Below are 23,889 nucleotides of genomic sequence, written 5' to 3'. Positions count from 1 at the left end.
TAGTTCAGCTCTAAGTGGGAACCAAACTCCAGGAGCCCCTGGCCCCTCATCCCAAGTCCCCACCTTGGTCCTGGTAGACAACGTCAGTTCACCGTCCAGAGAAACTGAGTACATGCGCAAACCCACTTTCTCATTTCTTGGTTGGGGAACCAAACCAAGGGACCCTCTGAAGACTAAAGTTTCAAATGGGAAAAAGGTCAGAAATGGCAACATGCAACAGGAACACTGTGACTGGGGGGCCGAAGAAAGGGACCAGCCTGGGAGAAAGGAGTGAACTGCAGTGCTGCTCCAACACAGCTGCCCTCCCACCAGGGCCATCTGAGCTGAGACACCTGTCCCGGACACTGAGTTAGGCTTCAACCATCCCTGTGTGATGCTGAGTACATCCCTCAGAACGTCTCAGAGCCTCTTGCCTTCAGCAGCAGAAGGAAGGGGCATGGGGCCCTTCTCCTGCCATGAGGCTAAAACAAGATGCCACAGGAAGAGAGGTCAGCACAGCTCCTGGAGCAGCTGGTATTAGAGAGATACCAGTTATTACAACGCCTGTGATTAGAACCGATTTGTGTTTTGGTTTGGGGGCCACACCCGGAGGTGCTCCAGCTGGTGCTTGAGGAACTGTGTGTCCCTGGGAGTGGAATCCAGCCTCTGCATGCAAAGCATGTGCTCCAGCGGGCTGAGCTATCTCCCTGTCCAGATCAGGAGTCAGCTATGCTGAAATCTGGAACTTTCTCAGTAGAACCCTTTGGCAAGTTTCTTAACCATCCACACTGATTTTTTTTTTTCATCTTCCTAGGAGGGCAACAGTCCCCACCTCAGCAAGAGAGCCTAAGGAGGAGGAGGTGGATGAATGTTTCCTGACTACCTCCCCCCGTCCCCTTCCCCAAAAATCTCTGAACCTGGAGTGGAAGGGGTTCGGCAGGATACTAAAGCTTCTGCCAGCTCTAGATATTCTTGAATTCTAGCATTCTAGCCAAGGAAAATAATAAGCTGGAACCCAAAATCCTCCCACCTACTCATGCATGCAATTTGCAAACACAACTGCCTAGCACTGGGTGCCAGAACCTTCTCTGCAAAGCCAGCTCAAATTCCTGCCATCACAGTGCCTCCCCTGGCAGCCCACCCGGCCCCAGTGTTCTAGGGCCTTCTCCAGAGCAGGCAGCAACAAGCGGCCCAGTCACCAAATGATGTGCTCTAAAACGTCAGCAAGCCAAACAAGCCAGCCATCGGCCCGAGAGTCCTGTCAGCCCAGGACAGAGAAGGCCTCTGCCCGGGCAGCTGTCTCTTGAGACAGGCCAAGCAACCACGCAGGCAACAGACTCTAGAGAAGCTTCTCCCTGTTGAATTCTGCGCTGTTTAATATGTTTGAATTTGGGAAGGGGGGGAACTTGGGTGATAAAAATAGCACAGGGTTAAGGCCCTTGCTTTGCATGCAGATGACCCCGATAGCTGGTACCACATTTGATCTCCTGAGCACTTTCAAAGCGTCCTGAGCATAGAGCCAGGAGTAAGCCCTGAGCACCCCCTGAGTGTGGCTCACCCCCTTTGCCCCCTTCCCCTCCCAAAATATTTTTTAATTAGCAACTACTTAGGGAGAAGAAAAGAGAATCTGCCCAAATTCATCAAAAGGCTTCAATATCAAATTTTTCAGGAATTAACACTGGCTGCTACCAGACACACAGCAAGACAGCTCAGACACCTTAAGCTTGATTTCTAAGGAACTGCCCAGATGAATCAGACCCCGCAAAAAATGAGCAATAATAAAAAAGCAACTAAAGAAACAGATGCATGCCAAGTTCGCAGCAGCCAGACACATAGACACTCAGGCCCAGGAGGGCCAGAGTACTCTCACTGAACGCCAGAGACCCAAGTTCAGTTCCCAGCAACAATCAACAGCACATCCTTCTCTGAGCACCACCAGGAATGACCCCTGAGGGCTGAGCAAGGAATACCTTTCAAGCATCTCCAGCTAAGGTCCAAAAACAAAATAAAATAACCAGAAGGAAAAAGACCAAAGGGGGTCATATTGTCTCTGGAGTCCTACATCCTACATCATTCACCTCAGAGACTTAACCTAACGCCCACCAAAGCATCACTCAGATCACCTGCTCAGCCACATGCACGCCTGGGGGGGGCGGGGATTGCACAGGTGAACGGGAATCTAGTTCCTAAGAGTTCCATCTAGTTCCATCTGCAATGTTTACCCACAGTGATGCAAACTGATTGGGGTCTTAGCTAGGCTTGGAGTTGGGTTCAGACCCTTTCAACAGGCTTCAGACAGCACAGCGCATAGCGACTGCCTGAAAGCAACTCACTTTACAGGAGGTGGGTCACAGAGGCTCAGGAAAGACGTGCACTGAGCTCGCCTCCCAAAGGATGTGTAACAACCAAGTGAGAGCCTCTAGTGGTGCGTGCGTGCGTGCATGGGCCTGAGGAAGGAGCTCCCGTGCTGGGCAGAGGGGAAACCACCCAGCTCACAGTGTTCTTCTCAGGCCAAGACTTGCCACTCTTGACTAAACCATGCATGGCATGGGGTGACCATTGGGCCTGTGCTTCTGCTCTTGGCCCATGGAGATGGTGCTAGGAGGATGTGAGAACAGCTTAGTAGGATTCAACACCTGGGCACAATTCCAGCCCCACAGGAACTATGAACCTCGCTGAATGCCATCTCCTTCGCTTTTAAAAAGGTGTGGGGGAGGGATGGGGGAGTGCAGGTGTGTCTCAAGGCTGGGAAATGGTACAGTGGGTAGGGAGTTTGTCTTGCACGTGACCAACCCAGGTCCAATTCCCAACACCATGCATTGTCCTCTGAGAACTACCAGGATTGATTCCTGAGTGCAGAGCCAGGAGTAAGCCCTGAGCCCTGCTGGGTGTTTCCCTCCCATCACCACTATCATAGTAAAATTTTTTTTAATTTAATAAATAAAAAGAGAAAATCCAAACCTGATTACAGCTGATAAGTGTTTGCCTTGTGCACAGCCAATGATGGGTCTATTCCTAGCACCATATATGGTGTTCCAAGCACCACCAGAAGTGACCCCTGAGCACAGTGCCAGGAGTAAGCTCTGAGCACAGCTGGGTATGACCCAACCCTGCAGCACCCCTGACACACAAAAGAGAGGGTATAGGAAAATAAGATGGCAGTTAGGATTAATGCATGGCATAAAGCCAACCATAGATCCATCACTGGCACCACACGACACCCCAAGCATTACCCAGTATTGCCCTAAAGGTCCCCAAACACTGCTGGGGTGGCCCTGGCTGGCCCTGGCACTGAGGGCCTGAGTAGCTTTGCATAAGGTGTGCATAGCAAAAAATCACTTGGAGTGGCACCCAGGTCCCTGAACACTGCCTCAAAGGCCCCACCCCTAAAAGGAAGAGAGACAATGATCTCCCTTCACAGGACTATTAGAGTTTAATAGGGTGACACTGGGAAGTAAAGGTGCTGGATGCCTAATGACCTCTGGGACCGGGTACATGGTGGAAGATCATGTCTGAACATATCCTGGTAAAACTGTGAAGCATGCTAGACTCAGAGGAGGTCAAATGGCTAAACAGAACTCAACATCCTAGGGACCCTGGCGGAAGGAGGTGACCAAGTACAGCTGACGTACAGCCTGGATGACAGGAAGACCCCAGGGTGATGGGGAGACCCCAATCCCCGGCGTAGTGCCTGAGGCATCCAGGATCTTGCACGGATCGATGCCTCTGACCCCTCCCCCATTTCCCTCTTGCTTCCAAAATCAAGGCTGAGATTTTCAGGTTCTGCCTGCGTGGTGGCCAATCACAGAGTAGGGAGATTCAGGATGGGAATGGAGCCTGGGGGGCGAGCACAGACAATGGGTAGCAGAGCCCGAAAACAGTGGATGTGGTGAGCAGGGAAGGTGCAAGCAAGACTCTGTATTTTTCTCCCTCTTCTCTAGGAAGCCCACAAGTCCTGATGGGCTTCCTCTCCTCCCTCCAGGGAACCCCACACCGGGTAGGAAGATAAATACAGGATTTGTAATTCCTGAGGTGCCAGCCTTGCTCTCAGCAAAGGAAATCCAACCTGCTCATCCACGAGTCTGTCCTTAAAATTCTAGCTACTTCCCTTCTCCCTCACATGAGTCCAGAGCAGGGATGAAGCAGTAAACCCAGAGGGGGCTGGTTTCCTGTTCCCACACAGAGCTAAGAGCAGAGGGCCGTGCTGTGTGCCCCCCTCCAGGGTCCTGGCCCACACGCCTCCCCATTCTCCGCCATGCTCCCCACAGTACCCTCGATGGCTTTGGCTCTGTCGGGACTTGTCAGAAGAGTGAGCAGTTTCTTTAGCCAGTACTCAAATCTGTTTCTCTCTGGGGAGACGAACAAAACTTTCTCTCCCCTGATCCCCAAAGTCTGAAGGAGGAGCTAGTTCAAGAGAAAGGAAGGAGGAAGGAAAGAAAGGAGACAGAACTGGGAGGGGAAAGGCAGTGGTGTCCAGTACTTACCTGCACATCAAACTCCTGCAGGAGGCCTGTGATGGTCTGTGGAGAGACAGGAGATGGTCAGTGCCATTAATTTCCTTGGGTAAACAAATACTGTGCGCCCGTAAGGCCCCTACGAGTCCTGTTCTGAATCCACCCTCTTTCCCTTGGCTCCTATGCAACTTTTATTTATTTTTTTTGCAGGAATCACACCCAGCAATGCACAGGGGTTACTTCTGGCTCATGCACTCAGGAATTACTCCTGGCAGTGCTCGGGGGACTATATGGGATGCTGGGAATCGACCCAGGTCGGCTGAATGCAAGGCAAATGGCCTACCCACTCGCTGTGCTATCGCTCCAGCCCCTGCAGCTTTTCTAATTACTAACAAGGAGAAACTTTGCAACTCAGAGTCTAGCAAAAATATATAATGCATTGGTTGAATTTGTTGCTGATTACAGTCTAGTTTTAAAACCTCATTCAAGGAACTTTTTTTAAAAAACCTCCTTGAGCTGGGGAGATAAGTTAAAGGGCTTATGCATATGCTTTGCATGCTGAAGGCACAGGTTTGACCCTCAGTACCCCACGGTTCCCCAAGCACTGAGTTGAAAGTGACTCCCAAGCACTGAGCTGGGAATACTCCCTGCATAGAGGTAGTGTGGTCCCCAAACAAATAGCAATGACAACAATGAAAAGAACTGAAGGTCTACACTTACCTCAAACTTAAACCCAGATATGCTACTGCTGAGAATTCATCCCAGAGGTGCTCTTGTATGAGCAGGAGACGGTGGGCACAGAGCCCATCATCTCTGAGGGGGACTCAATGCCAGGTCCTTGTGCAAGCTCCTGTCAACTCCTGTTCCCTCCCTTGCTATGTTCTATGTAAGCAGCTGTCCCCAGTTGACAAACAGGATGCAAACACCCTGCAGTGCTATAGAGAAGTCAACGGGTTGGGAAGACTCAAGGGTTTTTACAATCAAATTAATCTGATGGGATATCATGAAGCTAGAAAGAGAAAAGCAAATGTTCCAATAACCAATAAAGGAAAGATCTTCTGTGGCTTTAAATGAACAATTTAAGAGTACCAGACAACGTTATTTGGAAAGCAAGAAAATATTGTCATACATCTTTGTTACCGAGTGGTTCTAGTGTCTGTTTTCTTATACTGTGTCACAGATTGAAGAGACATGGGTTGAGAGCATGCACAGTGAACATGATGAACTGGCCAACTAAAGCCCACCAAGTGATGTGTAAATAAAGTTTTATTTCAACACAGAGTAGCCATTTGTTCCAGTTTGTCTAGGGCTGCCCCCATGCTGCAATTGTAAAGCTGAACAGTTGCCCTAGAGACTGAAGAGCCACAAAGTCTCAGATATTTCCTCTCCAGCCCTTTAAGGAAAATATTTGCAGACACAAAATATGGAACGAGAGGCATTCTGCAGCTCCCTGGGGCCTGATTTCTAGTTCTGCTTGTCCTATCAGAAGGAACCCAAGCAATTCTCTTCCCAGTTTCTGTTTCTGCAACATGGGACTGGAGATAGTTGACTTATGATGAGAAGTCCATGAAATCACAGCACTTAAACAGAGTAGTTACATGCAGAGTCACAAAGGAATGAAACTAAGACTGTTTATCATAGGCAGCTGGTCTGGGCTTGGCCCCATGTCCCACAATTTGAAACTATATGACTGAGGAAAAATTTACCTCCTTGAGACTTGGTTTCCTCTTAGGTAAAATGTGGGCAATTCTAAAAAATAATACCTCACCAAGCACAATCTAACACCTTTGGAAAGAAATACAGCGTTCCAAGAGGCCAGGATGCCGTTCACAGTTCATACACAGTTCATGATTATTATTTTAAGCATTTGACTGACCTTGGGACAACTTCACTTTTGAATCTGGGCTTCTACATTTTTAAAAAGATATATCATCTCAGGCAGTCAAGCATCTCGATGAGAATGGGGATGAATACAGTTTTGAAATCCAGGGTCAACTGTGCAAGCATGAAGGCCAGAATCACTAGTCCAGGAAAGATCATGGCAGCCCAGGGAGGTCTTGGTGATAAAAAGAGTCTGACCTCAAAACTGATCATTCAAGAAACAAGGGTTTCCCATTGTTCATGTCCTCCAGGGGAGATAGATTAATCTGGTCCATCCTCACCCTGGTTCTGTGATGTGAGTCCTTGCGTCTTTATTTTATAGTTAGAGCTTAAAGAGGTTGAGGGATCTGCCAGTGGGAATAAGTCCCCAGAGTGTCATTGCCAGGACACATGAAGGCTAGACCCAGTGTAGGCGTCCTTCACCCCACAGGTATGGGGGATGCAGAGCCCATAGATAACAGGGCTTCATGTTGCATACTCTAGAACAACAGGGTGTCACAGGTGGGTGGGCTTTGTTCCCTCACTTAGACCAAGGATAATATGACACCTACGAGCTAGCTAGAACTCAAATTGGGCACTCTCATCCATTTCCATCACTGGACAGGTCAAGGTATGAAAATAAAAGAGCTGTGGACACATGCGTGTATATATATGTGCTCATGTACCCATGGGCATTCAAAATGGGCATCTGTTGCCATAATTATGCTGCCAGACCCCGCGCCAAGCTGTTTCACTTGGGGCACCCCAGAGGCGGGTAGGTGAGACCCTTCCCTGAACCAAGGGACCCAGCTCCGGCAGCCAAAAACCTCCAGAACTCAACTGCTACCATGCTCATGGCTGGTCGGGCCAAGCCTCACCCATGAGTGAACGTATTCCTGAACCATGGTGGGATTAATGTTCGAATATTAAAAATAATCAAATATTGTGAACTACTTTATAAAATAAAAAAATTATAAATGTGCATGTGCTAGAATGACTGCACTCATTTGTGGAACATAAAGTAGCATAATATGAGACTGACACCTAAAGAAATTAGAGATAAGGGCCAGGAGGATCACACCATGGTTTGGAAGTCGGTCCCACATGCTGGGGGAAAAGGCAGTTGGGACGGAGAAGGGACCACTAAGTAAATGATGATTAGAGGGATCACCCAGGTTGGGAGATTCGTGCTGAAAGTAGACCAAGGACCCAACACTTAATATCTGTATTGCAAACCACAATGCCCAAAGTTAGAGAATAAGAAGAACTGTACCTGCCACAGAGGCAGGGAGTGGGGTAGGGTGGGGTGATGGGTGGGACACTAGGAACAATGGGGATGGTAAATGTGCACTGGTGGAGGGATGGGTGCTCAAGCATTGTTCGAATGAAACACAATTATGCGAGTTTGTAACTGTATCTCATGGTGATCCAATAAAATTTGTTTATTGAAAAAAAAATTGTGCATATGTGCGTGGCCATGTGTGCCGATGCATCATGGTGACTATGATGAATGCACAAGGAACTTCTTACTCACCTCTCCTTTCTCCACCAGAGGCTTCACCTCAGCAAGGTCCACGTCTTGCAACTCCCGAGACATGTCCTAGCTGTCACCTGCCTGCAAAGAGACAAAGGCCAGGAGGTCAGCCCATTCTGCTGAGAGAGGGGTCCCACAGGAAGTCTGTCAGCTTTACACAGCAGCCCGCACCTCCACAATCAAAAGCCCCTGGTTCAAAAGCCCCTTCTGCCCCCAGCTCCAGCCCACGCTCGCCTCTTGGGCTCAGGGTAGGAGACTTCTTGGACCAGAAAACCAAAGCTCCTGGACACAACGAGGCTCCCCATTAAACGTTTACCGTGCACAGAGGATTCAATGTCAGGTCCTTGTGAAAGGTGCTGTCAACCGCTGTTCCCTCCCTTGCTATATTTTTTTCTTTTTAGGGTCACACCTGGAGATGTGCAGGGGTTACTCCTACCTAGCTTTGCACTCAGGAATCACTCCTTGCGGTGCTCAGGGGACCATATGGGATGCTGGAATCGAACCCGGGTCGGCCACATGCAAGGCAAATGCCCTACCCACTGTGCTATCACTCCAGCCCCCCCCTTACTACATTTTATAAAAACAGCTGTCCCCAGCTGACAAACAGATCACACACACACACACACACACACACACACACACACACACACACACACACACACACACACACACACACACCAGTGCAGGGCTTTCTAGAACTGGGAGAAAGGGAAGGGATGTAGGTGAATCTCCCCTGACCAGATTGAAAACTCAGGAAGATTTTGAAAGAGACAAGATCATAGAGAGCAAAGCATTTCATGAACCAAAGCAGCGGGTAGGAGCAAGAGCTGGGTGGGAAGAGAACTCTCTTGGTTGGCATCTGCAGGGGGTAGGGGGGCCGGGCAAGGATGCCAGAGAGTGAGACAGGGGCAGAGGTGGGGAGAAAGGGGAGATACCTTCAACACCTTCCTAGGGAGCCAGGCTGAAGCACTGACATGTCTGAGCATCCTTTGGGAGCTTAATCTAGGAGCCGGAGGTACAAATAAAAGACAAATTGGGAGATCAATGGGTCCACCCTCTCCATCCAAGGGAAGCCCCCCCTCAAAAAAACAGAATAAGGGGTAAGCATTACAGGCAAAGGCCTGGAGGAGCCAGTGATGGGGAGCTGGTAACTATGTCCCCACGGTCCACACACTAGTTCTTCTGAAGGAAGAGCCTCATACGAATAGTCCCTGGAGAGGGAACTGGGACCAGGAGCTGCCCAGGACCCCAAGAGTCAGAGTGAGTGTGAGAGCCTCTGAAATTCCAGTCCAGGATGCCTCTGAAGACTCAGCTCCGGAACCCACAGAGTCCTCTTTGTGAAACACCTCTGGGCAGTCAGCTGGAGACAGAGCCGGGTGACCCCCACACCCCGCTTCATGCCAACACAGGGCATTCCGAAGGCAGCCCCCAGGGATGCTCTGGTTGGAGGCCTCAGCCCAATTTTCCTCAGTAGATAACCAGCCCCACAAGGATGCCTTTATGCAGCTTCTGGAGGCTATACTCCAGAACATTCCAAACACAAAGTCGGTTTTATATTTGTGAGCATTCCTGGGCGGCCGCCAGCACGGAGGCAGGAGGCAGAGAAGCCAAGGTCTTGCTAATTCAGCATGTTCAAGGTCCCGAGACCCTGGCCAGTGGGACACCTCGCCTACACACCCCAGGGAACCTTCCAGACACCCTGGCAAGGCCATGCCCCTTGAAAAGAAGAAAAGCTTTTCACATTTTAGAAAGGCCCCCTGAGAACCCAGCTGTCTGTGAGTGGGCTTCTACAGGCCTTCTTCAACCCCACCTGGCGTTTCTGCTGGACAGGTACCCCAGATGTCTCATTCCAGCCCTGCTGGAACACGACTTGCTTGCTGCAAGGATTTTGAGCAGCTTATCAACTGTGACATATCTCGTAAGTGATGATGGCAATAAAATTCCTTCTTAAACCATCACTACCCCACAGAGAAAAATGTTTAAAAAACAAGTCTGCGAGTACACGGACCCAGCAATGGCAGTTCTACAGGGCTGGAGTGGCACTCTGAGGCTTCCAGAAGCCCTTGATCAACTGTGTCCTCACCAGCTCAGAACAGAACAGAAGGCCTAGTCCCAGACTTTCCGCTTTCCCACACATGCCAGTGCAACCTCGCCCCACACCTCCATCCTTCTCAGGACCTCTCAGCTTTCCAGACTAGTCAGGCAGGAGGTCGAAATTGGCCAGTCTCCTCCCACAGCGAGCACTGGGGCAGCAGGGGTCCCCTACAGTTCAACCCAGCACCAGTATGCCCCAGGCCCCAGTGGAGCAAGAGGTGTGATCCTGAGAATGCTCACCGGATTGTCTCAACTCTCACTTCTTTTTTTTTTTTTTTTTTTGCTTTTTGGGTCACACCCGGCAATGCACAGGGGTCACTCCTGGCTCTGCACTCAGGAATTACCCTTGGCGGTGCTCAGGGGACCATATGGGATGCTGGGAGTTGAACCCGGGTCAGCTGCGTGCAAGGCAAATGCCCTACCCGCTGTGCTATCACTCCAGCCCCAGCACTTCTTTTTTTTTTTAATTTAATTTTTTTATTAGTGAATCACCATGAGGGTATAGTTACAGTTACAGCTTTACAGATTTCCGTGCTTGTTTCCATCATAAAATGTTCAAGAACCCATCCCTCCACCAGTGCCCATTCTCCAGCTCCAATGAACCCAGTATCCCTCCCACCCCCCAATCATATCCCCCCACCCCACCCCGCCTCCTGTTCTCTCTCTCTCCTTTTGGGTGTTGTGGTTTGCAATAGGGTTATTGAGTGGCCATAATGTTCAATCTATAGTCTACTTTCAGCATGCATCTCCCTTCCCGAGAAGGTCCTCCAACCACTCTTTACTTGGTGTTCCCTTCTCTATCCAAACTGCCTTTTCTCCCAGCATGTGAGGCCGGCTTCCAAGCCATGGAGCCAACCTACTGGTACTTATTTCTGCTATTCTTGGGTGTCAGTCTCCTATTCTGTCAATGTGTGTTTATGTATAAGCAGGAAGTGTGAGTGGAAGTGTGTGTCTGCATGAGAGAGAGAGAGTGTGTGTGTGTGTGTGTGTGTGTGTGTGTGTGTGTGTGTGTGTGTGTATGTTTGTGTGTGTCTGTGTGTGAGGCCGGCTTCCAAGCCATGGAGCCAACCTCCTGGTACTTATTTCTACTATTCTTGTGTATCAGTTTCCTATTCTTAAACTTGGTCCACTAGGAGGATTCTGGCCTTTGGTTTTAATTTCAGTTTATAATGAACGATCAGTGAGTGTTTGATTTATGTGCCTATGGGGTGCAGATGAAGGGGACGGTGAGGAACACCCAGTGATGTTCAGAGGTCACTCCTGGCTCTAGAATTGCTCCAGGCAATGCTGGAGGAATCAGAACTTCAAGGGAAGCCTAAGCTCAGCATCGGGAGCTCTCCCCAGTACTTGAATCTTATGTAGCAGGATCACAGAAACATTTCTGCAGCAAAAAGAGGTTGCTAGTAGGATAGTGCGGCAGGAAGCGCATCTGCCTTGCTGTCTTGGCTGACCTGGGATCAATGCCCAGTGCTGCACAGGGCCCCCTGAGCACCTCCAGGAATGATCCCCTGAGCCTAGTCAGGTGTGACCCCAAGCCCTCCTCCCACTACAAAATCATAAACAAAACCAGAAAGGGGTCGAGTGGGAAAAGCTTAAGCAAACTGGATCTGAGGGAGCGCTAGGCACACAGCAATGTCTGCCCACCGATTGGACTATCAGTAGGTAGGGGCCAGAGACACTGCAATCTTCATGACACTGAGCCCAGCTCAGTCCCCAGCAGAACTGTCAGAAGCCAAATATGCCAGCTGTGCTTAGGGCTGAGACACAAGCGCCAGTCAGGTAGTAGCCTGGACCCGAAGTCCACAGGGAGATAGGCTGGACCTCTCATCGTCCTTGTCCTGGCGGGGGGAAGAGGAGTGCTCAGAGGGACAGGGCCATTTGCAGTGGATCAAGGTTCATGTGGGCGGAGGCAGCAAGTTCCCCCGGGACCTGGAGGGCTCAGCTGGCACCCCAGCATATAACCGCAGCTACCACGAGGGCTGCAGAGGGTGCCGTCTGCACCTTACCCCTGCCCCACACTGTAAAATACAAAAACAAAACAAAAAAACCCTGAAGGTCAGCCCCAGGCATGCAGGAAGACCAGGTTGGTCACAGGTAGTTTTATCCACTTGGGCAGCAGACAGCCTGCTTGACCTGCCTCTGCTTGCCGAGACGAAAGAACTCTGCCAATTTTCCTGGAAACCACTGGTCTAAAGGAGATTTCGTAAGGAAGTCTAACAAAGAACCAGAGATTTCCTGAGAAAAAGAGCTGCGGACAGGCCCTGGAACTCCCGCCACCAGTGCATCCTCCCCCTGGCTCCCACCTCCCCAAGAAACCCATTGCAAGCCACAGGACCTCACAGGCCAGAGGAGTTCTGGAAAATGTGTTTGCAATAGTGATTGGGCCTCAGTCGCCCAGCTCTGAGCCAAGACTTTTAAAAGTCCCCAATGCAGCTTTGGCGAAGGGGCCTAAAGAGATGACGGTGGGGGGGACAGGGCCACGAGCAAACAGATGCCTCCCAAAGCTCATGGCCTTGCGGGGTGGTTTACCTCTCCTCCAGCCCCAAGCCCAGTTCCTCCTCAGTCTTGCAGGTGAAGTGACGACTGTCCTATCCCCGAGATCCAGGCTGGTGTATCTTTCTTGAGGGGAGAGCCACTGCAAGGCTCCATCTGGAGACGGCCAATCACTCCCTCACCTCACCTCAGGAGCAAGAACCAAAAGTGTCCTGAACACAGCCAGGTGTCGTCAGGTGGGCAAACCCGCCTTTGGTGGGAACCACTGAGGACACATGATGCTGCTGAGTATAACTCTTCAGTCTAGAAGCATCTGCACACGCTCAGGCGTGTGTGTGCAAGTGTGCACACGCGTACATATGCTCTCTCTCTCTCTCCCTCTCTCTCTCACACACACACACTCTCATGCAGACACACACTTCCACTCACATTTCCTGCATATGCACAAACACACACTGACACATGCACAAACTCACACTCAGCCCAGCCCCACCGCAGTCAGTTTCCGGAGGAGGCGGGCCTGCTTGGGGTCCGGAGGAGACCAGCAACGAGCAGCTGGTATTGGAGAGGGCGGGAGACTAGGGGGCATGAACTCTTCACCACCTCCCCCGCCCCCCAACTTCTGCTATGGAATTTAAACTCACAGCACAGACCCGGAAGTCCGTTTCAGGCCATGGATCTGACGTGGATGCAGCTTTACACCCAATTCACCAAGAGAGGGGGGTGGGAGTGGTGAGGTGAGCCAATTCTCCTACTTCTCCCCTGGGGAGGCATCACTGCCCCTCCCCAGTCCCTCCTGGAAAGCCCCAGCACAAAAAGTCTGAGTGCTGAGTACTAAGTACTGAGTTGGGTGACTTGGATGACAGGGCTGGGCCTCCCAGGGCTAAGTCCTCATCTTCCACTCCACCAAGCACAACAGTGCAGGGCCTGCAACCTGTACCCCTAGACGCATAAACTGAGCCCTTCCCCAGCTCCATGAGGGAGAAGACTCAGCACAGTACCTACTGCCAGGCTGGCCACCCTCCCCTGAGGAAGCAATTCAGACAAAACCAACCTCAAGTGGACCAGGGAGCTGGGGCAGCCCTGCGGTTGGCGATAGGCGTCACCTTGCCTGAGGCTCTGTTAAGATGGACAAGTCATCTGTAACTTCAGTTTGCTCATCTGTAAAATGGGTTCCAACAGCACCTGTCTTCAGCAAGAAGCCACTGGACCTCAATTAAACTCTGGCACGTGGACAGTGGCCAAGTGTTATTTTTCTCTGTCAGAACACTTTCCTTTCCCAGTGGCCTCAGGCACTGGCCAGGAATGTGTGTCTGAATCACTGATATCCTCCATATTCTTCGCTCCCCCAGGCCAGCAAGGAGGGGAGCGTGGGAATGTTCCGTGAATGTGCCATGAGGGATTTCAGCAATCACATCCAGAGCACTGAGGCTGGGCCCTTCCCTCACTGGCCCACACAGGTCCATAAGCCACCAGGGCTCCCGTGGGGAAGGCAGGCAGCGTGGAACTGGACTTCCCGGGTTCAATGGGAGTCAGGATTGGAGCCAAGATTTGTGTGGAGGAGGAAAAAGGGTGCCCGCGGGCACTGGGAAGGTAGTGAACAGAGGCACTGTCCACCCCCAGATCACATAAGAATTGTGAACAGCCTCCAGGGTTGGGGTTCAAGAAGCGTGTGATTCTCGCAAACCAGGATGGGTTCTTACGGTCCTGACCCGTAAGAACCTTGAGAACCCTGCCCTGTCCTGCCACATGACACAGACTAAGTGTCTCAGGGCCTCAGCGTCCTCGATTCTGAAATCTGCATCACAGAGGCCAGCACGTCAGCAGATCTGTAAGGAACGTGGGGCAGACGGGGCTCAGGGGGGACACTGGCACACAGACCAAGGGACGGGTCCCCACGCGCTACCTGCTAAGCTTAGCTCTGCAGGAATCAGCCTGGGAAGCCAGAAGGTCCTTTTCCCGCATCTCACACCCCTTCCTCTCTCTGTCTAAAGGCTCCTGCGAGGCAGGGTAGAAGGGACACCCATGGGAGAAACACCTGGGATTGAATTGGGAGTTCCAGCAGCCGAGAGGCCACAGGCAGGGTGCCAGAATATCCTATGTAGACGTGCCACCACTCGACCCATGGGCACAACTTCTATGGCACTTCCTGGAGACCACGGTCTATCCTTTCATTGTGCTTGACAGCAACTCTAGCAGTGAACACAGGTTTAAGCAATACTGGAGAGAAAGTTTGACTTGCAGCATCAGCTTGAGCTCACCACACACACACACACACACACACACACACACACACACTTCAGTACACATCAAATATCCTGAATATGGGACCATCAGGGGGCTGGAGCAATAGCACAGTGGTAGGGTGTTCGCCTTTCATATGGCCGACCCGTGTTTGATTCCTCCACCCCTCTCGGAGAGCCCGGCAAGCTATCGAGAGTATTGAGCCCGCATGGCAGAGCCTGGCAAGCTACCCATGCATACTGGATATGCCAAAAACAGTAACAATACGTCTCACAATGAGAGACGTTACTGGTGCCCGCTCGAACAAATCGATGGGCCATCAATGGCCTGGAGGCTTTCTTCAGAGGTCAGCTGAGAGACACCATGATCTACTCCTACCTGCACAGGCCCATCAGACCACCATGATTAGGACAGGCTTTGGGCTAAGTCCACATTATAAACTATTTCTAGTCTCTATTCTTTCAGATTTTGATGTGCGTGGGGAACACGCCCAGAAGTGCCTGAGGTTTACTCCTGACTCCAGCATTTGGGATCACTCTTGGAAATTCTGGGGATTAAGCCAGAGTTGACTGCATGGAAGTCAAGCACCTGAACCCCTAAACTATCTGCCTGGTCCCTAACCTAATGCTCCCACGTTTCTCTCTCCTCCAGAGGACCTACAGCAGCCAATCTCACCCTTTGGAAGAGTGTTCCCAGTATCGTTCTGTCCCTTCATCCAGGAAGCCCCTGGGGGAAGGTGGACATCATCATTCCGGCCTTTAGATGCATCACCTGAGGCTCCTGAGATTCTGGCTGTCCACCCAGAGAAAGAGGGCATGCTCTGTCCTTGGGCAAAGGAACAAGAAGGGTAGAGGTGCAGGCCGACTCAACCTCCCTGAGCCAATTAATGAAGCCTGGGAAGAGGCCCTCCCCTTCCAGGGACTGTTGACATTTTTGCATTGATTGTGACTATCCACCGGCAACTGGCCCAGATTTTGTCCCCGCCACAACATGCCTGGTTTCAAAGCCACGTGGAAACTGTATTCTTTCCAGCACACAGGGCTCTGTAGAGGAGAGAACTGAAAGGGTGAGAGAGGGGATCGATGCACTCCACTGTTGTCTGGCACAGCACTTCTGGAATCCAGCAATCGCCAGGCGGCTCCAGGGAACAGTCCCCTGTCAGCATGAACCTCAAAAATGTGGCCTCGGGCAACCCTGGATGCTCCACCTTCCTCTGCAAGTGCTCCTTTGTCCCTGCCTTAGCCAAAAAGATTTTGATGGCAAGCTACAGGGATTTTCTTGTTGCTTTCTAGACCTTCTCAAACACATCATTCTGGAAAGAGGAGCGGGGGGAGTGGGCTGCTTTAACTTTTGATATTTTTATTGTGTAATCAACCCTAACAAACAATGAGAGGACTCCCTCGACCTTCAATAAAGTCCCAATATACAGGAAGGAATGGAGGGATGCGAAAACAAACAAAACTCATGGAAGGTAGGAGGCAGCACGACTAGGAGTGTCTAAGGGGCTCCTGGCACTTTGAGGGGCCCTGAAGGTCAGGCAAGGGTGGGGGACAGGAAGCAGGGTGCAGACAGTGAAGCTTCTGAAGCTAAAATTGAAATGGAAAATGGCTGAAGACAGACAAGCCCCAGCTGCACTGGCTCCCTGGGCATGGATAAGGAACAGAACGTCACTGTGTTCGACCGGAACCCGGAGCAGAGGCGGGACAGAGCTCAAGAGGGTCTGGAACACAATAACAGGAAGAGGGAGGTGTCAGCAATCTGGTCACTACACCCCCCTCCCGCCCCCCGCCATACTTCCACCCTGGCCCTTCTAGTAGATTCTCCATTAAGTTTTAGTAGCCCTCGGGAAATCCATTGGTCAGAGAGCAAATGACCTGCTGAGGGGAGAGACCAAGTTGCAAGTCCAAAGCAGGAAACTGCAGACTGAAGGAGCTTCTGTGAATCTATGGGACCGGCAGGCATGGCATGATTTATTGAACTCACACAAACAGGGCCAGTGTTAGCCTGGGATGTGGAAATAGATTCTGGCTACAAAACCCTTTGTCCCCAAGATGGGATGATTGCCACACTGGCTCACCAGGTCCTTCCCCTGCCTTGTCATCCCAATTCTCCCAGAAGGCCTTCCAATCTTTGCAACACAAGCTGGAGCAAATGATGGTCTTCCTGAGTGAAGGTTCCCTTTTGACCAAACTTCATGGGATTTCTCTGCCAGTCAGACAGACCATCAGGCCTGACATGGGGAAGTAGACTCACAGCCCTTAAGGCTCAGGGGGGAGTTGTGGGAGTTTCATTGGGACCATCAAATCCAGAGTCAGCCCAAAGAGGAAATTAGTGGAGGCAATCCAGAAGGAAGTGGAGAGATCACGCTTAAAAGGAGAAGAGAGGGAGGCGTGTGTCCACATTTGGAGAAGGATAACCTGCTCTAACAGGTGGAGCTAGGGTGAAGACAGGCTATCGGGATGAAGCCTGGTCTCCCATTCAGGCCGAGTTGCATGTGGGTGTAGGTAGAATGTATGCCGATTCTGGGGGCTGGAGCGATAGCACAGCAGGTAGGGCGTTTGCCTTATACCCAGCTGACCCGGGTTCAAATCCCAGCATCCCATACGGTCCCCTGAGCACTGGCCAGGAGTAATTCCTGAGTGCAGAGCCAGGAGTAACCCCTGTGCATTGCCAGGTGTGACCCAAAAAGAATAAAAGAATTTATGCTGATTCTGAGGTTTCCATCCCTGGAAAGGGGAATACTATATAGGAAAAAAGAAAATCCTATGCCAAGATTCAAGATCCCCCAGAGCAGCAAGGAGCCTCATCTCTTAGTCCCTTCCTCAGCAGGGGAGCATCTTGTTAGACCAAAACCACATAGAGGGAGAGAGTGATAGAATAGCAAAGGGTACTTGCCTTGCACATGACCAATCCCGGTTCAACCCCTGTCACTTATATATAGTCTCCCAGAGCACCAGCCAGGAGTGATTCCTGAGCATAAAGTCAGAAGTAAACTCAGAGCACCCCTGGGTGTGGCCTTCAAACCCAAACAAGCCCAAATAAATAAACAAACCCCAACAAACTCATAGATACTGAGTCCAGGGAGCACAGGGGTAGGATGGTGTTTGGTCAGTGCTAGGGGGGAAAGTCAAGCTGAACCAGAATCATGCATGTGGCCCTTCATCTCTTCAACAGTCCCATGCTATGAATCAAATCAGAATACCCAGGACATTCTCCCAGCAGCCTAGGACTGTTCTCTGGTCAGTACCCCTAGTATTCATGTAGCACATCCCCTAACCCACATCCCACCCCTAGCACACCCACCTCCAACACACTTGTGCTGGCCCAGCGGGAGGTCCAGTGAGTTAGGAATCTGACTGTCAGGGATTCCATTTCCAGATACAAAGAGGAGTTGCAGGGAGACAGCAAGGCGACCTCTCAAGAATGTAGGATCATGTGCATAGGAAAGAATGACAACCAAGAGCATATCCCAAGGAAAAATTCAGAAGTATCTGGAAACTCTAGAAGAGAGGTTCCACATAGCTCACCTGAAATACAGCTCTAACCATTTGCAGCAAATTGCCTGCCCAGGCCTCAGTTTCTGAACTGCGTAGCGGCAAGTGTCTGTTTTTCATATAGGAGGCACAGAAGTCGCCAGGCTGGTAAGCCAGATCAAAGGTATTGACTGAGCACTCACCCTGGCTGCGCAAAGGGCCCTGGCCCGTGCCTAGACCAGGACTCTGTGAAACAACGTAGACCGAGGGCTCAGCTCAGACCTTCTCCATCAGAAAAAAAGAGATGAGAGTTTTGAGAGCAAATGTCAAAAACCAAAAACCTAAGCCTGCAGTGTTTTGACTGGTCTTGCAAGGTTTTGCATGGAAGTTTATGACGCCAAAGGCTACGGAGAATGGCACCTTTGACAATGCCCCTGTGCAAAGTAAGGGCATCAAATACCAAATGGTATTTTCTGGCCCTGGTACTGTCCTCGGCTCTTGCCATGAATTAATTCATCGATATTCATACGCTCTCACTAGACAGTGAGTCTCATTTTACAGTGACAGAGACGGAGGCACAGGGCTCTAGACTATCCCTCCCAATTCAAATATCTGAATAACATTGTCTCCCCCAATGATATTTCAGGAGAAGATAAACATCCTGGCCGACGAATAATGTTATTCAAGCACTGCTTTGGTGATTAGTTCCTTGGCTTAAACCTTCGACTTCCAGGCTGGGAGATATAGGAGGCTCATTGTGGGGTGGGGAGCTGGGGGCAAGAGTGAAGCCCTGCGTTTGACCCCTGGCACCACAGACAAAGGTTCTCACTCATTGAGCCGTAGCTTCCAAGAACCTAGCAAAGACTTCAAGCAAGGACTTAACTACCCTTTTTAGTCTAGCCTTCTTGCAGTCCCTCAGCATGTCACCCAGGAAAAGAACTCAGCTTCTGACACTGAGCACACAGGGATCAAAGCCCAGGTCCCCCCTGGCTGGCTGAGTGTCTTGTCACTCACAGCCTGGGCCTTCGCACCTGCTCCCTCCTGGTTCATGAAGCCGGCACGGGTCAGGCCGAGTCCAGGCAAGGGGAGAGGGGAAGAGGGGCTGCAGCAGGGAGAGAGATTCCGGCCTCTCCCTGCCTGAGTCAGGCCCCCTTCCCTGGGAGAATCCAAGATGCTGATTCATCAGCCTGGCTTCCTCTCTGCGGCACAGGGACTTTGAGTCATGCCTTGGATGGGATTCCCTGGATCTGGGTCCCAAACAAGAACTGCAGCTTCAGGCCATCCGAAAAACACAATGTCATCTTTCTTTCCTGCCCCTGCTGAGGCCAACCCAGTCAGAGATGCCTATGGACCCCAAGGGTGGAGACAGGGGGCCCCAACTCTTCAGGTCTGAGGTTGCACCTGAAGGGGGCAGCGGGAATCCAGGCAAGTCAAGCTAATCACAACGCTGGGAGGCTGCAAACGTGCTGGCATACTGGTTTTGCTAAATGTCTCTAACAGCTGATTGACACTGGAAACAAAACAACAACAGAAAAAGTAAAACGATCAGTCTGGAAAGCTTCCTCCCTAGATACTCAATGAAGAATCAACTTACTTTTTGACCCTCCATTAGCAAAAAGGCTATAGACCAAGAAGAGACTGCCTTTCTCACCCCCATTCCCTTCCAGGTGACCCCTGAGAGGAGTCTCAAGATCCAGCTTGCCCTGGAAAATCACTCCTGTGTCTGGGCCTCAGTTTCCATCTATCAAATGGGTAGAAGTTCAACCAGTAACTTGTCCGTCTGTAGTTACATTTTAAATTATCAAATATCAGTGAGCCTGGGTTTGCTTGTTGTTCAGGCTTTACAACAAAGAGGCAGAAGGGAAAGAGGGTTCATTTCTTTTTCTTTTTTTTTTTAATTTGAATAGTTGTTTTTTCTTTAATTTTATTGATTCACCATGAAATACAGTTACAAGCTTTCTTGTTTGAGTTACAATCACACAATGATCAAACACCCATCCCTCCACCAGTGCACATTCCCCACCACCAATATCCCCAATATATCCCCACTTTTCCCACCCTCCCCCTGCGTCCATGGCGGACAATACTCCCCCGTATTCTCTCATTCTCTCTCTCTCTCTCTCTCTCTCTCTCTCTCTCTCTCTCATTCTCTCTCTCTACTTTTGGGCATTGTGGCTTGCAGAGCAGATACTGAGAGGTCATCATGTTTGGTCCTTTATCTACTTTTGGCACACGTCTCGCATCCCGACCGATTGTTTCCTCCAGCCATCGTTTTCTTAGTGATCTAGAGGGTTCATTTCACTGAGCATGCATCTGAACTGCCTCATCCAAAGCCTTCCTCCACAACATCCACAGGAGGGGTGTGGGGGCTCAATTCCACAAAGATTATGGGAGGTCAGCTCCCATAATCCACAAAGATTATTGGGAGTTCTTTTCATTAGCATTAACGGATCCCTGCCCCACCCAGTACCACGCAGAGCTGTGGTTTATGAGGTCACCTGTCACTTGCACTTCTCCATGTTGAGATCCCCCTGAAGGTGGGGCTGGTCTATGGGTTCTCTGAGCTTTGCTGATTTCAACTCCTGTTGGTGAGATTCGGGCACACTGAGTTTCAGAATTCCTGGGCAGTGGCATGGGCTGCCTTGAAACTGCATCCTGGTTGCAAGAATGCGTTTGTTTTTAACTACTTTCTTCCTCTGGGAAGACTTGGGAGGCTGAGGGGTGATGGACATCAAGAGGAGACCAGGGCTCCCCTGTGTCCCAGCTGCTGGCTGAACTCTCTCTGAACCTTCAACCATCCCCAGAAATTTAAAGGAACTCAACCCTCCCAAGACCCAGGCAGACGTCGGCAGTTGGTCTTGGGTACTTGCCCCCAGGGGATGTCTCCCCCCCATACCCACTTCCAGCACCTCTCTCTTTCTCAGCCACAGTCCCGTGCTACCCCTGACCCGCAGGGACTCCAGGCAGCAGAGGTGACGGATAGGAAAGCTGCCAACTCCAGAAAAGATCACTAAATCCCATCCTTATCTACCAATTTCACAGGCTGTGACAGCACGTTTCCCGGGCTGCACATTCTGAGGGTGCTGCCTGCGGCTGAACGGGAGACGGTGAAGGATCTACCAGCAAACAGCGGGCCACCAGCTGTTCCATCCCAGGAGGAGAATTTGAACCCGCCCGCCCGCCCACCAAGGGGAAGGAAAGCGGGGGTGGAGGGTGGGGTGGGTGAAACTGAAGCCACTTCCACCCCCAGGCAATGCAGGACCGCCAGAACCAGCAAGGACCCCAGCAACTCCAGCCCAGCTCTCTCTTGCGCAGCCACAGCGCCCACCCCGGGCGATCCCAGGGGGCGCACCCAGCCCAGAGGCGGCTCCGCTCGCTGACCTTTGGTCCAGGGCGCAAGTTGAGCGCGCTTGGACACCCAGCGGACCCTCGGACCCTTCCCCAAATACACACACACACACACACACACACACACACACACACACACACACACGCACACGCACACGCATGCACACACACATACACATCACACACACTTACCAACACAGCTTGCAGGCTGCATCTGCCCCAGACGACTCAGATGCAAGCCAGCGTAGTCAGGGGAAGCAGACACACCCACGTCGCCGTCTCTCCCGCTGCGTTCGCGCGGTCCCTTCTTTTCCCCAGACCCCCTACTGGGGAACAGACCTCACCCCATCAGACGCACGCGCCCGCCCGCACGCACACACACAGGCACGCCCGCGTCCTTCCTCCGCTGCCCACTTTCCAGCGCACTGGCGCGCCCGCCGCTCCAGCTGTGAGCCGGGCGGGCCGAGGTGGGGAAAAGCCATCTGGACCTTCCCAGGTAGGTTCTCTCGCTCCTTCCCCGAACTCCGGGGAGTTCCCACGGCCCGGGAACGGCAAACCGAGATGTGTCTTTTTTTCCTCTTCCCCGCCTCCCTTCGCTTCTTTCCCCTAATCAAACCCCCTGGTCCCGCAGTGCCCGCGCCTCGCGCGCTCCACAAAGGCTGGGCGTCCAGGCGGCAGGCGCACCCACGACTCCCTCGCTGCTGCCCCGGAAAGGAGAGGGCGTCGGGCTTACCTAAGCAGAGGAATCAAGACGACGGGAGCCCAGGCTAGGTTGGCGGCGAGGCTGCGGGAGCTCAGTGCAGGCGCGGGTTGCCCAGGACCGGGCGGAGGGCGCCTTTATAGGCGGCGGTGGGCCCCGCCCCAGCGCTCGCCCCGCCCCGCCGGGCCCGGCGCGGCTCCCGGCGCGGACACACCCCTTGCGGGTTCTGTCCTAGGGCTCAGCTCCTACTCTCCCCTCCTCGCTGGGCCCCGCTGGCGCCCGCCGCCGCCCGGCCACCGCCTGTTGCGCAAGCCCTCGTCGGGGCGCGGCCGGGAGGGACCTTCGGGGCTGGGCTGCCGGTTGGGTTCTGGTTCCTCCTCCCTTGCTCGGGCAGCCCAGGCTTTGGCGAGTGCAAAGGGCGGGTGTGCACGGGGATGTGTGTCTGTAGGCATGTGCACGCTCTCGTTTGCCTCTGTGTGACCGAGTGCACCCCCCCACACACACACCGTCAGTCCCCACGCCCTGACATCCACGCTTAATAAAGTGCTCATCATCTTACCACTGAAGTAGGATGTACCTTGTAGCTGAGCTCCTTTGCGCCCCCCAACCCTCCCCCACCCCCACCCCTTGACAGGCTCCCTACACTTCTCACCCATCCTCCTTCCTGCTAACATCTGGGATCCTCTGAAACCCAGCACCTGTTTAATCTTGTCCTTCTTTCTCACTCCATCCCGGGCGCCTGCCCTTTCCTTCCACCTCCCCGGATGTAAACTCACGATCCTGACCTTTTACCGACTCAGGTGGTCTTGCCTTCCTCTACACCCTTCCCCAGTCTGGCTAGGAGGGGAGGTCCTCTCCCTCTTCCCCTCCTCCCTTCCAGAACTTGTACCCAGTACCCTTTCCAACCTCAGCTGCCCTTTCCCCGCTGTCTTGTTTTGGTTTAAAGATTGTTGAGTGTTCTCAACCCAGACTGCATATTAGAATCCCTTGTGGGACTTGCATTTAATAGGTGCTTGCCAGGGCTCCACCCGAGGCTAGTTTAATCAGAACCTTCGGGAGTGTCAACCAAGCATTGGGGTGTTTTAAAAGTTCCCCAGATGCCTCTAATGTGCTCTGGAAGAACATCATTTTATAAATAAAGGCCCCGTTTCTGTCCCTGGGCCCCCACCCCGTCTTGGAGATGCAGACACATAGGCTTTACCCATGTTCTAGTCTTCATTCTGCCTGCTGAGGAGCAGAAATCTCTTCCCTCCATCAGCTACTGCTTTCCTCAAGGCGGAAACCTGGTATTCTCCGTACATTTGCCTCTATAAGCCCTGACATTTTACATATCCCATCCTCCAACTACTATTTATTGAGCAACTGCTATGGTTTACATCCTGTATTCTGCCCCTGGAACAAGGCTGAAGTAGTGAAGTCTTCTCCTTGAGGGTTTGCCATAGGAGCCGTAAATCTATGTTTCTCCATCAACTTAGAAACTGTGAAGGAGAGTTTACTCTTTCAGAGGCAAATAGGAATCCTTATAAGTGGTGAGAGGACATCTTGTTCAGATAGGCATTTTTTTGCCCATGGAGGAGGTTTTGGGCAGAGCACTTGAGCAACCCAGACCTGCAGTCAGAGGCATCTAAGGCCCCACCTCCTGCACAGCCATGAGAGTCTGAGTTTGTTCTTGGGAAGCCCCACTCATCCAGGACAGTGGGCAGGAAACAA

General features: G+C 51.7%; 1 protein-coding gene across 1 annotated transcript in view; it reads right to left on the bottom strand.

Annotated features, from left to right (window-relative positions):
- Positions 1 to 22,350, bottom strand: part of NDRG1 (N-myc downstream regulated 1) — a 55,088-nt gene extending 32,738 nt beyond the window's left edge. Inside the window, exons 1-3 of the mRNA XM_004602444.3 lie at positions 22,213 to 22,350; positions 7,828 to 7,908; positions 4,464 to 4,499 (exon numbers count right to left, since the gene is read on the bottom strand). Of these exons, the coding sequence (XP_004602501.1) occupies positions 4,464 to 4,499; positions 7,828 to 7,890 (99 nt within the window). The 5' untranslated portion in view covers positions 7,891 to 7,908; positions 22,213 to 22,350. The remainder of the gene's footprint in view (positions 1 to 4,463; positions 4,500 to 7,827; positions 7,909 to 22,212) is intronic.
- Between the last annotated feature and the right edge of the window lie 1,539 nt (positions 22,351 to 23,889).

The sequence above is a fragment of the Sorex araneus genome, chromosome 2, assembly GCF_027595985.1.
Source record: "Sorex araneus isolate mSorAra2 chromosome 2, mSorAra2.pri, whole genome shotgun sequence".
NCBI classification, from domain to species: Eukaryota; Metazoa; Chordata; class Mammalia; order Eulipotyphla; family Soricidae; genus Sorex; species Sorex araneus.
The sequence above is the reverse complement of the archived record's forward strand: the minus strand, read 5'-3'. Positions and strand labels throughout refer to the sequence as shown.